The sequence below is a fragment of the Panthera pardus genome, unplaced genomic scaffold (genome assembly GCF_024362965.1).
Source record: "Panthera pardus isolate Hobbes unplaced genomic scaffold, ASM2436296v1 HiC_scaffold_17, whole genome shotgun sequence".
NCBI lineage: Eukaryota > Metazoa > Chordata > Mammalia > Carnivora > Felidae > Panthera > Panthera pardus.
The window spans coordinates 110758089-110770497 of NW_026526732.1; the positions used below are offsets into that span (position 1 = coordinate 110758089).

Below are 12409 nucleotides of genomic sequence, written 5' to 3' on the forward strand. Positions count from 1 at the left end.
CCAGAAACGTGCTCGTAATCCAAAGCACTTGTATCTCAAAGTGAATTTTCCCATAAGAAATAATGGCGGGGCACTTGGGTGGTTCAGTGGGTTAAGCATCCGACTTTGGCTCAAGTCACGATCTCACGGTTTGTGAGTTCAAGCCCTGCGTGGGCTCTGTGCGGACGCGTGGAGCCTTCTTGAGATTCTCCCTCTTTCTCTGCCCCTCCCCTGCTCACAGTCTGTTTCTCTCAAGATAAGTAAATAAACTTAAAAAAAAGGGTGGGGGGACTCAGATGATTTGTTCCACAACCCAAAAATATTCATATAAAAATGATTACAATGCTGTAATATACTGTAAAATAGTAAAACGCAAAATATAAAGAAAAGTAAACAAATTAACCTGAACTTACCTTTGAAAACCTTCGTGGCAGATGTGAGGGAGACAAGAGAGAGGAGGGTTATTGTGTAGGACGACTTTCACTATGCTAACAGGATCACTGCCATCTGTTGGCTCAATGGAATCTTTCTCTGCATGGGGGCCATTGTATACGCTCTCATGGATGTTGACTACAGCACAGTATTAATGAACTCTCATCATAGACGGTATTTAATGTAACTGGCAATAAGGCAGTGGAGGAAAGGGTCTATATCCGCCGGCAGCCTGATCTAGAATGAAGCAAAGCGTTCCTAAGCTCACTCTTTCTGGAAAAGCAAAAGACTGTCCATAGGTGCTTGGAAGTGACAAAAAATACACTAGTGCCTATTGTGAGCGCCTTCCAACATTCTGAAAAGTCACTGATCTCTGTCAAACACCACGGCCTGAGACCAAGCTTCCAAGCACGGGAGAGGATCACCCACAACCCCCGAGAGAGAGGGAGAGAGAGAGAGAGAGAGAGAGAGAGAGAGAGACAAGAGACAGAGAGAGAGAACCATTGGCTCCGTTGTGATCAGGTGACGTTCGGCTTCATGTACGACTTGTAGTGCAAGAGATCGCTCGTTTATCAAGTTAAAGTGTATTAGAAAAGTTTGCTTGTCTTGCAGAACACTCAGAACAAGTTACTGGCGGTCCAAGGTTCTACTGTACTTGGCTCTGTTTCACGTAGTGTGGGTGGGAGAGGAAATCCAGTGGGCTGCCTTTCACTCCAGAAGCTTCCTCCTCCGGGACCTGGGCGGAGCAAGCTCTCTGAGGTTCTGACAAGTGGCTGATCCCAACGGCAACATCCCAGACGAAGCCGTGCCTGCCAGGAATGCGGTCCGATCCGATCCGTTAGCTCCCAATCCCAGCTCCCACTGGGAAATCGGTGCTGCCGATTTCCCAGGCTGCTTCTCCTAGGTGCCTCCCGGTTTGCAGAGAGCCAGCTGTTTCCTCATGTGTTGGAGGTAACCAGGGTCGGGTGTTCCCCGTTAGCAAGCAGAAACCCTCATGGTCTGGTCCACCATGTGGCCAGTTAAGGGCTCCCAAGAAAGAAGCCAGCGGCCAGAAAGAGAGACAGAAGGGCTGTAAGCGAGCCCCTGTTCCAGGAGCAGGACGGGCTTACCTGAGCCAAGGTCAGCTGGGAGTTAGATGCCGACATCCTGGGGAGACAGAGGAAGAAAGGCCTAGTTTTTACACCCAACCATTCCCCGCCCCCCACAACGGCCGCATCCAACTCTGTCACCTTATTGGCCTTCCTGCCGGGGCCTCTGCTTCAGGTCCTACCCTTTCCATTCAAAGGCTCTGAACTGTGGGAGGTCAATCTGCAACTTGTTCATTGTGTGCTTCCCCATCTACTAAGCAGAGGCCTCCTATCTCCCAACCAACCTGCCACCCGTGCCCGCCCCGCCCGCCCGATGCCCTTCGCCGACAGGGAGGGACGGGCTCTCCTTCCTTTGGGTCCTGGGGACACACGCATCAGCCCTTACCTCAGCCCTGATTGTCTCCACTGGACAATGATCTCAGGCTCAAATGCTCGGGTCAGGAGGAACTGAAACAGAAATTAAGACCTGGCATATTTTCATGGCGTTGCTCTTTTTAAACTAATGAATACTCTGTAAGGCAGTGATTCTTTTATAGGAATATACATGGACTTAACCATCCAAGCAAATCTGAACCTGTTCAAGTCATGACCCCAGCGGCTATGGAGCGATTCTAATTATGCTGCCATTTCTCCTCATAGTTCTGAAACTCATTTTTGGTAGTTTCTTTCAGCCTCTAAAGCCTGATTTTTCTTACTCACTGAATATGTTCTGAGAACCTAGCATGCTACAGATTTTGAGTCAGGGACCAGTGAAGAAGGGGTTATGGTTCTCAAACTCCTGGCCTCAGAAAGGACACAGATGGACAATTAGAAGAAGAGATCCGGATAATCCAGTCTTAAGTAATCAAGTGTGTTTAGGACTGTTTATAGTTTGCAAATATTCCTTACGCCATCCAAACGCTGTGAGCAAATTGGCATCTTTTCAGAGTAGTCATATCTCTAGCACCCGGACTGTGGCTTCCAGACACGCTCTCAACAAAAGAAACCAAGGCTTTTTTAGGAAAAAGAGCTGATTGGGAGTCTGGAGCAGGAAAGTGCAATGTGAATGTGGAATGTGTTGTCCTAGAAGAGGCAAGGAGCTCTCAAATGCCATTAGGATCATCGCAAAATGACTCGCGAAGGCCAATATGAAGAGATTCCCGCTGGCCAAATGGGTCAATTTGAGCATTAGTAAGAATAGTAACTGGAAAAAAGAAGGATTGTTATTGGAGATGGTGGCTACACTCATCACGGTATTTTGTGATGTATGTAATCGCCAGACCACTATGTTGTACCCTTGAAACAAATATAAAATTTGTTGTCAACTATACTTCCGTTTAAAAAAAAAAAAGAATGGTAATTGATTGGATTCAAACTCATCAAATATGTGTAACTCACTGAGTTCAAAATGACACTAAAAAAAAAATTGGAGGCTAGGGGAAAATGATGCCACCACCCCCCCTTTCCTTGATAAACTGCACAACTGAGTAAGTGGTACAGAAAGGGAAATTTAACTTACGAAAGGATTCCAATTAATGCATGAAACGGGAATGGTAGAATCAGGCCATCTTGCAAGCCCCTAATGAAATAATGGGTCACAGTGTTGAGCATCAGTGGTTTTAAACATCACAAACAAGAGAGAAAGTCTGACTTTTCTGTAGGGTGAAAATCTTTCATCAATTAATATAGGACAACATGTCTCAAAGCAGGTTATGCTAAATATTGTCTATTAAATATCCTGCCAAAAAACTATTTTAATCTTAAGTAAGTTTGGGGAATGTGGAACACCGTATCCCTTCCTTCTTGATGATTCATCATGTACATTAGTATATTAAATTCTTGTAAAAATTAGTATATTAAAGTCCTTTAAAAAATATGAAGAGAAGAACACTAGTGCTCTACATCACAGTCCTCCTGATAGAAGAAACTAAACATTACAAGCAAAGCTCTTGTAAAAGAAATTGAATCTGAATCTGAACAAGCCTCTAAAGACATCTAAAGGAAGTAAGTCCAAAGGACATATTCAATCATACCACAGGGATGCGATCTGCAAAATCCAGACAGTGAAAAATTTGGAGGGTCAAGCCACTTGGTTTCTTCTACCAATAAATTGTTAAGGGGAAAAAGAGAGACTGAAGGGAGTCTATTCATGGAGAGACCTTAAAGTTCTAGCAACCAGTCGTAAGGTGGGAAGCTTGTTTAGATGGTGAACTTTTTAATGCTAACTAAACCTCCATTTATGACAGGAGACAAGTAAAAATTGGAATACTGGATATCTAATAATAAGTAATGTTTTGGATGTGATACTGGCATATGGCTTCATCTAAAAAAAGGCCATTCCTTACAGAGATGCAGAGGTAAACGCAAGTGTGTGATGTAAGGGATTTGCTTCCAAATAGTGGACGGAGGGAAGCGGATGGGAGTCTGGATGGAGCGTGGGTTGGCTGTGGGTTGATGGTTGTTGGGCTGAGTGATGGGCGTATGGGATGCCATTATATTGTTTTATTTACTTTGGTGTGTGTTTGAGTTTCTACATAGTAGAAAATTAAAAAAAATTTTTTTTAATGTTTATTTATTTTTGAGAGAGAGAGACAGAGCATGATTGGGGGAGGGGCAGAGAGAGAGGGAGACCTAGAAGCAGGCTCCAGACTCTGAGCTGTCCGCACAGAGCCCGATGTGGGGCTCGAACTCACGAACCGTGAGATCATGACCTGAGTCGAAGTCGGATGCTCAACCGACTGAGCCACCCAGGCACCCCTCTGTAGTAGAAAACTTAAAAAAAGAGAGTGGCTATAATTTTCAGTTGGCTATGTACGTCAAACTGATAAGGGGGTAGATCAAATTAAGTCTGTTTCTCATAAGAGAAATACCACACTGCCATCAGTGACTGCCCCTGGGGGTTAGGGTGATAGGGATAAAGCATGCTTATGTGCTCCTGTAGACTTTTCCTTTTATGATGAATATGTATGTGCTTTTATAATATAGAAATCTTCAAGAAAAGATTTTTTTCCCTTTGTGTCTAATGACCTTGCTCGCGTGATCACAAACACCAAATTTCTTTCCTTTTTTTTGTACTTTTTATATATTTTTAAATGTTTACTTATTATTGAGAGACAGAGGCAGAGTATGAGCATGGGAGGGGCAGAGAGAGAGGGAGACACAGAATCTGAAGCAGGCTCCAGGCTCTGAGCTGTCAGCACAGAGCCCGACATGGGGCCTGAACCCACAAACCGCGAGATCATGACCTGAGCTGAAGTCAGATACTCAACCAACTGAGCCACCCAGGCGCCCCACAAATACCCAATTTTTTAAGGTAATGAAAGGATTTTTGCAATTAGGGTTCCTAAATTGAAGAGTATTACATGTTTTGACATCTAAAATTCTGAGGGTTTTTTTGTTTTTAAAGTCTCATGATCTACTGAGTCATACACACAGTCAAATAGGTCATGCTGATTAGACATAAATCAATTTTGGAAAATGGATTTGGAGTCAAAGACTAGAGCCGGAGACGCCCCACCCACTCCAAGGCTCTGTAATTTAGTCAGCTGTATGGCCAGACCCAACGGGGATCTGGGACACTGTATAAAATACTTAAGAAAAATGTGATCACGTTGCTTACTCTTTCTTGAGTGTCTAAGCATTCCATTTTTTTTGCTCATAGAAGTCAGGGTAGAAAGCACACAAAGTAATTTATGATAAGTTTTTAATAAGAGGTCCTCTTTGTTTTGGGGACCTGTGTCTTGAAATATTTTACCCCAGCAAGGAGGGGATTTATTCAGTTTACCTGAGGTCAGAGACAGTATGGTGTGATGGTAAATGTTTTAGCTTCTTAAATTTTTTTAAACATTTATTATTGAGAGACAGAGACAGAGCATGAGCATGGGAAGGACAGAGAGCGGGGAGACACAGAATCCGAAGCAGGCTCCAGGCTCCGAGCTGTCAGCACAGAGCCCGACGCGGGGCTCGAACTCACAAACCGCGAGATCATGACCTGAGCCGAAGTCGGACACCTAACCGACTGAGCCACCCAGGCGCCCCTAAATGTTTTAGTTTCTATGTGCCACAAACCACATAGCAAACATTTGTAGGGCAACCACTAGGTTTGCTGGGAGGTGTTATAGAGATAATTATGGCCATAACAACCATTTACTCAACAAATGTGATGTGTGACTATGTAGAGTGAGCATTATTATTTTGCTCACAGATGTGTAAAGTGAAACTCAGACATGAAGCTCATTTACTGCGTAAGGGGAGGAGGCAGATTTGAACCAGCTCTCTTCCCCACCCGCCGCCCCCCCAGTTCTAAACCTTGGGATCTTAACCATCATGATGGAGGCACAGTGGAAAGATGGACAGTCATGTTAATGCATAAAGAATGACCTCACTCTTAGCAACAGTGGCCGTGTCATATGCTCTGTGTCTCACTTTTCTCATCTGTAAAGCAAACCTACTAACACCTGCTACCTAGAGTTGCTTTTAGGATTACATGATAAAATACATGTAAACTGTAAGAACACACCTGGCTTATCAAAAGTCCTCAATACATGTTATCTTTTCAAATATAATTGAGAGGCAGGGGTTGATAAGTTGGTGGATTATGGCGTGGTTTCTCGGGGGAGCAGGTGCCCCATGATGACACAAGCCATAGGCTTATGTCTGGTTGCAGTGGTTGTGCAACTGAAAGATAGAAATGACACAGTGGTTCGTTCAGATGGGTTGCATGGGGATAGACGGGTGGGGACGGAAGGGTGGGCTGGGGTGGGAGAGGGTAGGAAGACTGTTAACAGGGTCTCTGCACACCTCCCCGTGCCCAGGGGAGAGGAAATAGTCAATGCGGGAGATTACACGTGTGTGTGTTTCAAGAAAGACGTTTCCAGGAGCAGCTGTGGTTGACGGTCATCGTGTGGCCGGGTCTGGCCTGGTTTTAAGAACATCCCAGGGTGAGTGTGGAAGGGCTCAAAAGTGGGCTCTGCCCGGGGCAAGGACAGTTGCGCAGGGGGCCGGGGGTGCAGCAGGGGCCTGGGCCTCCCAGCAGCCTCCTGGCCGCACCACGGGCAGGTGCACGGCTTCCCTAGCAAGGGCCCCCAAAGAACAAAACAGAACAAAACAAAAAGCAACCAAAAAAATCAAACCACTGAACGGAAGATCATTTAATTAAAACAGGTGTGTTTTTAGAGCTGTTCGCATTAAATATAATACTTTTATTCTACTTAGGTTTACTAAAAGTCAAATAAGCTCGTGTTATCCCTGTCATAGAATTTGTCAGCCGGGAAGAGAACTTAGAGATGATGGTCAGCTATTTAGCGTCTCATGAAATTTTCATGACTGATCTAAACATAATGATGAAGAGCAAGTGAATTAATGAAGTAAGATAAAAGTTTATAATTGAACTTTTCAATAATATTTATGTCTACTTAGTTTCCCCAATTTTTTTTTGGAGGGGTAGGTAACTTAAAACCTTTGTTTTGCTCATTTAAATAAAGTGACAGATAGTCATTTTAGATCTAATGACAGATAGTCATTAGATCTTTCCAAATAAGATAAAATACAGAAACATTAATTAATAGCCATAGATTTATCTGCTTTTGACTTCCTCTTAGAAACGAAAGATTTGGGAATCTGTTAGTAAATAGGTTCTGTGCCATGATGAGAAATTTGCTATGAGGAGTCATATGTTTTTTAAAAATATTCAGCGTATTCATATATTTGCCATCTAAAGAACACTGGTATGGGACGCCTGGGTGGCTCAGTCAGTTAAGCATCCGACTTCAGCTCAGGTCATGATCTCACGGTCCATGAGTTCGAGCCCCACATTGGGCTTTGTGCTGACAGCTCGGAGCCTGGAGCCTGCTTCAGATTCTGTGTCTCCCTCTCTCTCTGCCTCTCCCCCTCTTGCTTGCTGTCTCTCCCCAAAATGAATAAACATTAAAAAAAATTTGTTTTAAAAACCTTCTGATATTTTTGACAAGCTTCCCCCAATTGAAATTCTAAATGAAGTCTCTTTGACTCATTTACTTGGTATGTTCAATTACAAGGGAAGTATTGTCATTAGTGATAATAAACTTTCTTAGGCTATATTGTTAGGAGGGAATGTTACTAATATAACTATTCCAGAAATTATATGAAGTTCCTAAAGTTTTGATATGTCCCGGCATAATGTTATCACTTGTAATTCTACTTACGGAACTGTTGTGTGTCGCAGAAATAACCAAATTTCCTTTGTCAATTGCATTGTAATAAACTCTCATCAGATCTTTAGCCATAGCCAGGTTTTAGTCTTTTGTCATTTACAGCTGTTATTTTACTTTGATGCTCTTACAAATGTATTTCATCTTAAGGGGATTCATGGAGAGGACTTTTGACAAATGCAGGTTTCTGACACCCTTAAGATTATAAAATTAAACTGGGTAAGAGTTTCTGGGCCTGGAGGGAAGACTGGATTCCAACAGAATAAGCATTAATGATATGGGGCTGAATGAATTGAGGAAGGTGATTATAGTTTTTATGACCCTTATTTGAAACATTCTGTTCCCTAATGTTTGTTCTTCCAGATTTAAGAAAACTTTTTCTCTTAAAGTATCTATGGCTTTTAGAAATTTGGTAAAATGGGGGTGCCTGGGTGGCTCAGTCAGTTAAGCGTCTGATTGTTGATTTCAGTTCAGGTCATGATCTCACGGTCTCTGGAATCAAGCCCTGCGTCAGACTCTGCGTTGACAATGCAGAGCCTGCTTGGGATTCCCTCTCTCCCTCTCTCTCCGCCCTTCCCCTACTTGCACAGGCACCTGAGTTCTCTCTCTCTCTCTCTTTCTCTCTCTCTCTCTCTCAAAATAAACGTTAAAAATTTTTTTTAATATATCTTTATAAATAAATATGAAACATATTTTTCTCCCTGGTTCCTCCAAAATGGGGAAACTCTCAGTGAGTACTTTTATTTTCATGCAAATTGGAGTTATTTGCATAAGCTTCTCCTCCTAACAGGATAGGATTGGAAACAAGGTTATACCAGCAAGGCTTTGAGTGGAAGGTTATATTTGAGAAGACATCCATAGACTCAGACACCAACAGACAGATTTAAGGAACTAGGGTTGACTTGATGGGGCCAATAAAGCCCCTTTGAAAAAAAATCAGCCCTGTCCCCTAATTTACAGGGTTCCCAGCAGCCTTACCAGGGGAGCAAGGAAGGTCACTTCCTGGCAGGCCCAGGAAACTCAGGATCTTTGGGGGACGTTGAGAAGAGAGGAGGAAGTAACCCAGATCTGTGGGTATTTCAGGCAAATCTGTTGGCAAGAATCTGGCTTGGCTTCTGGCCTTGAGAGGCTATTAAAAGTTCAATCTAGAGATTCTTTATGAAAAGTTCCAGTAAGGCAGGTTTTAAAGAGTCTATGTGGCCAACGCCTATTCTTGCTGTCCTTATGTAAATAATTAGGCCAAGTTTGGCTAAAACTGGACTTATTTTACAAACAAATTCATCTTACTTTAGTTCTCCTTGCTGGAGACCAGGGTGATTTTAGAGAAAAAAAGCATTCTTTCTGTAACACAGTGTTGTGGATGTTAGCTTCTAGTTCTGACGGTCTCTGAGTGTTTGCTGTTTGCCTATAAAACTGGGCTGGATCCCGAATTCTTCTGGTTTCCTCGAATATCTATCTGACTGTGATTCTCCAAACAAAGGTTTCTCATTTTCATCTCTTGGAATCACCGGGAACCGAAACTGCCTTTTTTCCCCCTGAAAAGCCCTGCAAACTGAGGCTGGATGACTTGAGATAAACCTCAGAGAAATGGCCACAACAGCGCTCGTTGAGACACAGGATCCCCAGAGACCTTCAAACTGGAGACCAGGAAACCCCATCAGATTGTCACTGCCGGCCCTCACTCCATCGGAGGTGCCTTGAGCCTGGCTGGCACCTAGAAACTCCACTCGGCCGGAAGCAGCAATTGTTACGACAAACGTTGCTCATAAAATTTCACCGACAGAGCATATGAGGACAGGAAACTTAATTATCTAGCAGGAATCATGTCGCTTGATAGCACCGATCAGTAATCAATAAGATAGTCACCATTGGTTCAACTGGTCAGCACTAAATTAGCAGGGTTTTTTCCCCTCTCTTCTTTATCTCAATCTTGTAATTACCTCTTCCTTCTTTCTCATAAAAACTCTTGGCTTTCCCTGCACAAGTGGGTCGCTTTTCTGGTTATTCTGGAATCTGTGCTCTCCCCCGAATTGCAGTCCTGGGACCCCAAATAAAGACCTGTGTTCCTTTTCAGTTTTGTCTCCTTTCTCAGTTGACAAACTCTTAACTACCTCAAACTCTCCAGCCCCTCAGTGATTTCCTCAACTGGGAGAGACTTCTGGAAGCGAGTGTCTTCCTCACTCTGAGGCCTGGAAACTCCAAACACTAAACTGGGGGCAGTCATTCTGCTCACCTCATTTGTTTACTTGTTTCTTTCTTTTTTCCTTTCTTTCTTTTTAAATGTTTTATTTATTTTTCAGAGAACACGAGCGGGGGAGGGGCAGAAAGACAGAGGGAGCCAGAGGATCTGAAGTGGGCGGTGCACTGAGCGGCTTGAACCCACGAACTGTGAGATCATGACCTGTGCTAAAGTCGGATGTTTAACCCACTGGGCCACCCAGGCGCCCCTGTTCACTTGTCGCTTGGAGATCTTTGGTTTTTGTTGTCTCATTTGTCTGAGCACTGTTCTTTCATTTATTTCATTCCCGCCCCCCTTTTTTTGGGTTGTTTCAACAGAGGGGGTAGATCTGGTCCCTCCTTCTCCATCTTGGCGAGAAGTAGAAATACAGGAGTCATTTTTGGTGCTTTTGTTTCCTACTTATTTTCGGTTTTAATTTACATGTCCTCATCTAGTGATGATTCGGGGCACTTTTTCACGTGCTCATTGGCGTGTGTTTATCTCTTTGATGAAACGTTCAAAACTTTTGCTTTTGTAAAAAATTGGGTTGTCAATTGTGCTTGAGTTACAGGAATTCTTGCCTTGTGTATTTGTGGGCAGGAGTTTTCCATCAGATGTGTGATTTGCAAATGTTTTCTCCCCGTCCTTAGCATGCCTGTTCATTTTCTCGACGATGTCTTTTGTTAAGCAGAAGTTTAACAAAATTTTGGTGCCGCCTAGTTTGTTAATGTCTTTTTTAGGGTAATGCTTTCTGTATCAATTTTAAGAAATCCTGTATACCTCCGAGTCATGCGTTTGCTCTTCATGCTTTCCTCCAAAAGCTTTATAGTTTTGTGTTTAAGTTTATCTCAGATTAATTGTTGTGTATCGTGCGATGTAGAGATTAATTTCTTTCCCATATGAACATCCAGTTGTTCTAGCACCATTGTTGAAAAGCAACAAAGGGCTTCTGTTCTTTGTTTCGTTTTCATTGTTCCATCTTAAAAATATTTTTTCTTTTTTATTCATTTAAAAAAATTGTAATTCCAGCATAGTTAACATACAGTGTTATATTGGTTTCAGAAGTACAATGTAGTGATTCAACAATTCGTGTATTACCCGGTGCACATCATGGTCAGGGGATGCTTAATCCCCATCCACCATTTCACCCATCCCCCCACCCACCTCCCCTCTGGTGACTGTCAGCTTATTCTATTTAGTTAAGAGTTTGGTTTTTGGTCTTTTTTTTTTTTTTCCTTTGTTCATTTGTTTCGCTCCTTAAATGCCACGTATGAATGAAATCATATGGTATTTGCCTTTCATTGCCTGGCTTATTTCGCTTAGCATAATATACCCTAGCTTCGTCCACGTCGTGGCCAATGGCAGGATTTCATTCTTTCCTGTGGCTGAATAATACTGCCTTGTGCATATATCCACACCTTTATTCATTCATCAGTCAGTGGACACTTGGGCTGCTTCCATAGTTTGGCTATTGTAGATAATGCCGCTAGAAACAGAGGGCTGCATGTATCCCACTGAATGACTGTTTTCGTATTCTTTGGGTGATTGCCCAGTAGTGTGATTACTGGGTTACAGGGTTGTCCTACTTTCAACTTTAACTTTTTGAGGAACCTCCACTCTGTTGTACAGAGTGACTGCACCAGTTTGCATTCCCACCAACAGTGCCTGAGGGTTCCTTTTTATCCACATCCTTGCCAACACTGGTTGTTTTCTGAGGGCTTGATTTTAGCCATTCTGACAGGGGTGAGGTGGTATCTCATCATGGTTTATGTTTTCGAACGGGTTGTATTCTACCGCAATCTAATTTTTCAATCCTTTGCCAATACCGCATTATCTTCGTTCTGTAGTTTTATAATAAGCTTTGAAGTCAGGTAGTCGAAGTCTTCCAACTTTCTTCTTTTTCAAGATTTCTTTGGCTGTTTAGGTCCTTTGTATTTCCATACGAGTCCCAGAATAAACTTGTCAATTTCTCCACAAAACTTCTAGTGAGATTGATTGGAAATGCACTGAATCTGTTGCGTCAAGAAATCAACGTGGGGAGAAATGACATGTTAACAACTGAGACTTCCGACCCGGGATATTTTAGGGTTGCTATTTATGCAGGGTTTTGATTGATATTATATAATTGAATTTTGATGGGATATACTGGAGTTGATACTCTTCTAGTATTTTATCCATTTCATCTACATATTTATGTTTATTGGCACAAAGATTTTAGTACTATTATTTTATTTTAATGTCTGCAGGACTACAGTACAGTCTCTTCTTCCTGACAGTGGTGACTCACGGGCTTTCTCTTTATTTTTTCCTTGGCCAGTAATATCACTAGAGGTATTTTTATTTTGTTTTGGCCTTTTCAAAGAACTACCTTTTGAATAGATGATTTTGAATAGGTCTCTATTGTATGTTTTCTTTTTTATAAAATCCCACTCTTTCTTATTTCCTTTTTCTTTATTTTATTTTGCCGTTCTTTTCTAAGTACAGTACTTGGAATTAATATTTGGCTCATTAAATTTCAGATTTCC

The 12409-nt window shown here is 42.4% G+C and overlaps 1 protein-coding gene across 1 annotated transcript in view; it reads left to right on the forward strand.

The window, feature by feature from the left end:
- Positions 1–1208: 1208 nt before the first annotated feature.
- The window catches only part of LOC109252732 (cytidine monophosphate-N-acetylneuraminic acid hydroxylase), a 134424-nt gene continuing 123223 nt past the window's right edge, over positions 1209–12409 (forward strand). The window contains exon 1 of the mRNA XM_019425296.2: positions 1209–1362. Within this exon, the coding sequence (XP_019280841.2) occupies positions 1352–1362 (11 nt within the window). The 5' untranslated portion in view covers positions 1209–1351. The remainder of the gene's footprint in view (positions 1363–12409) is intronic.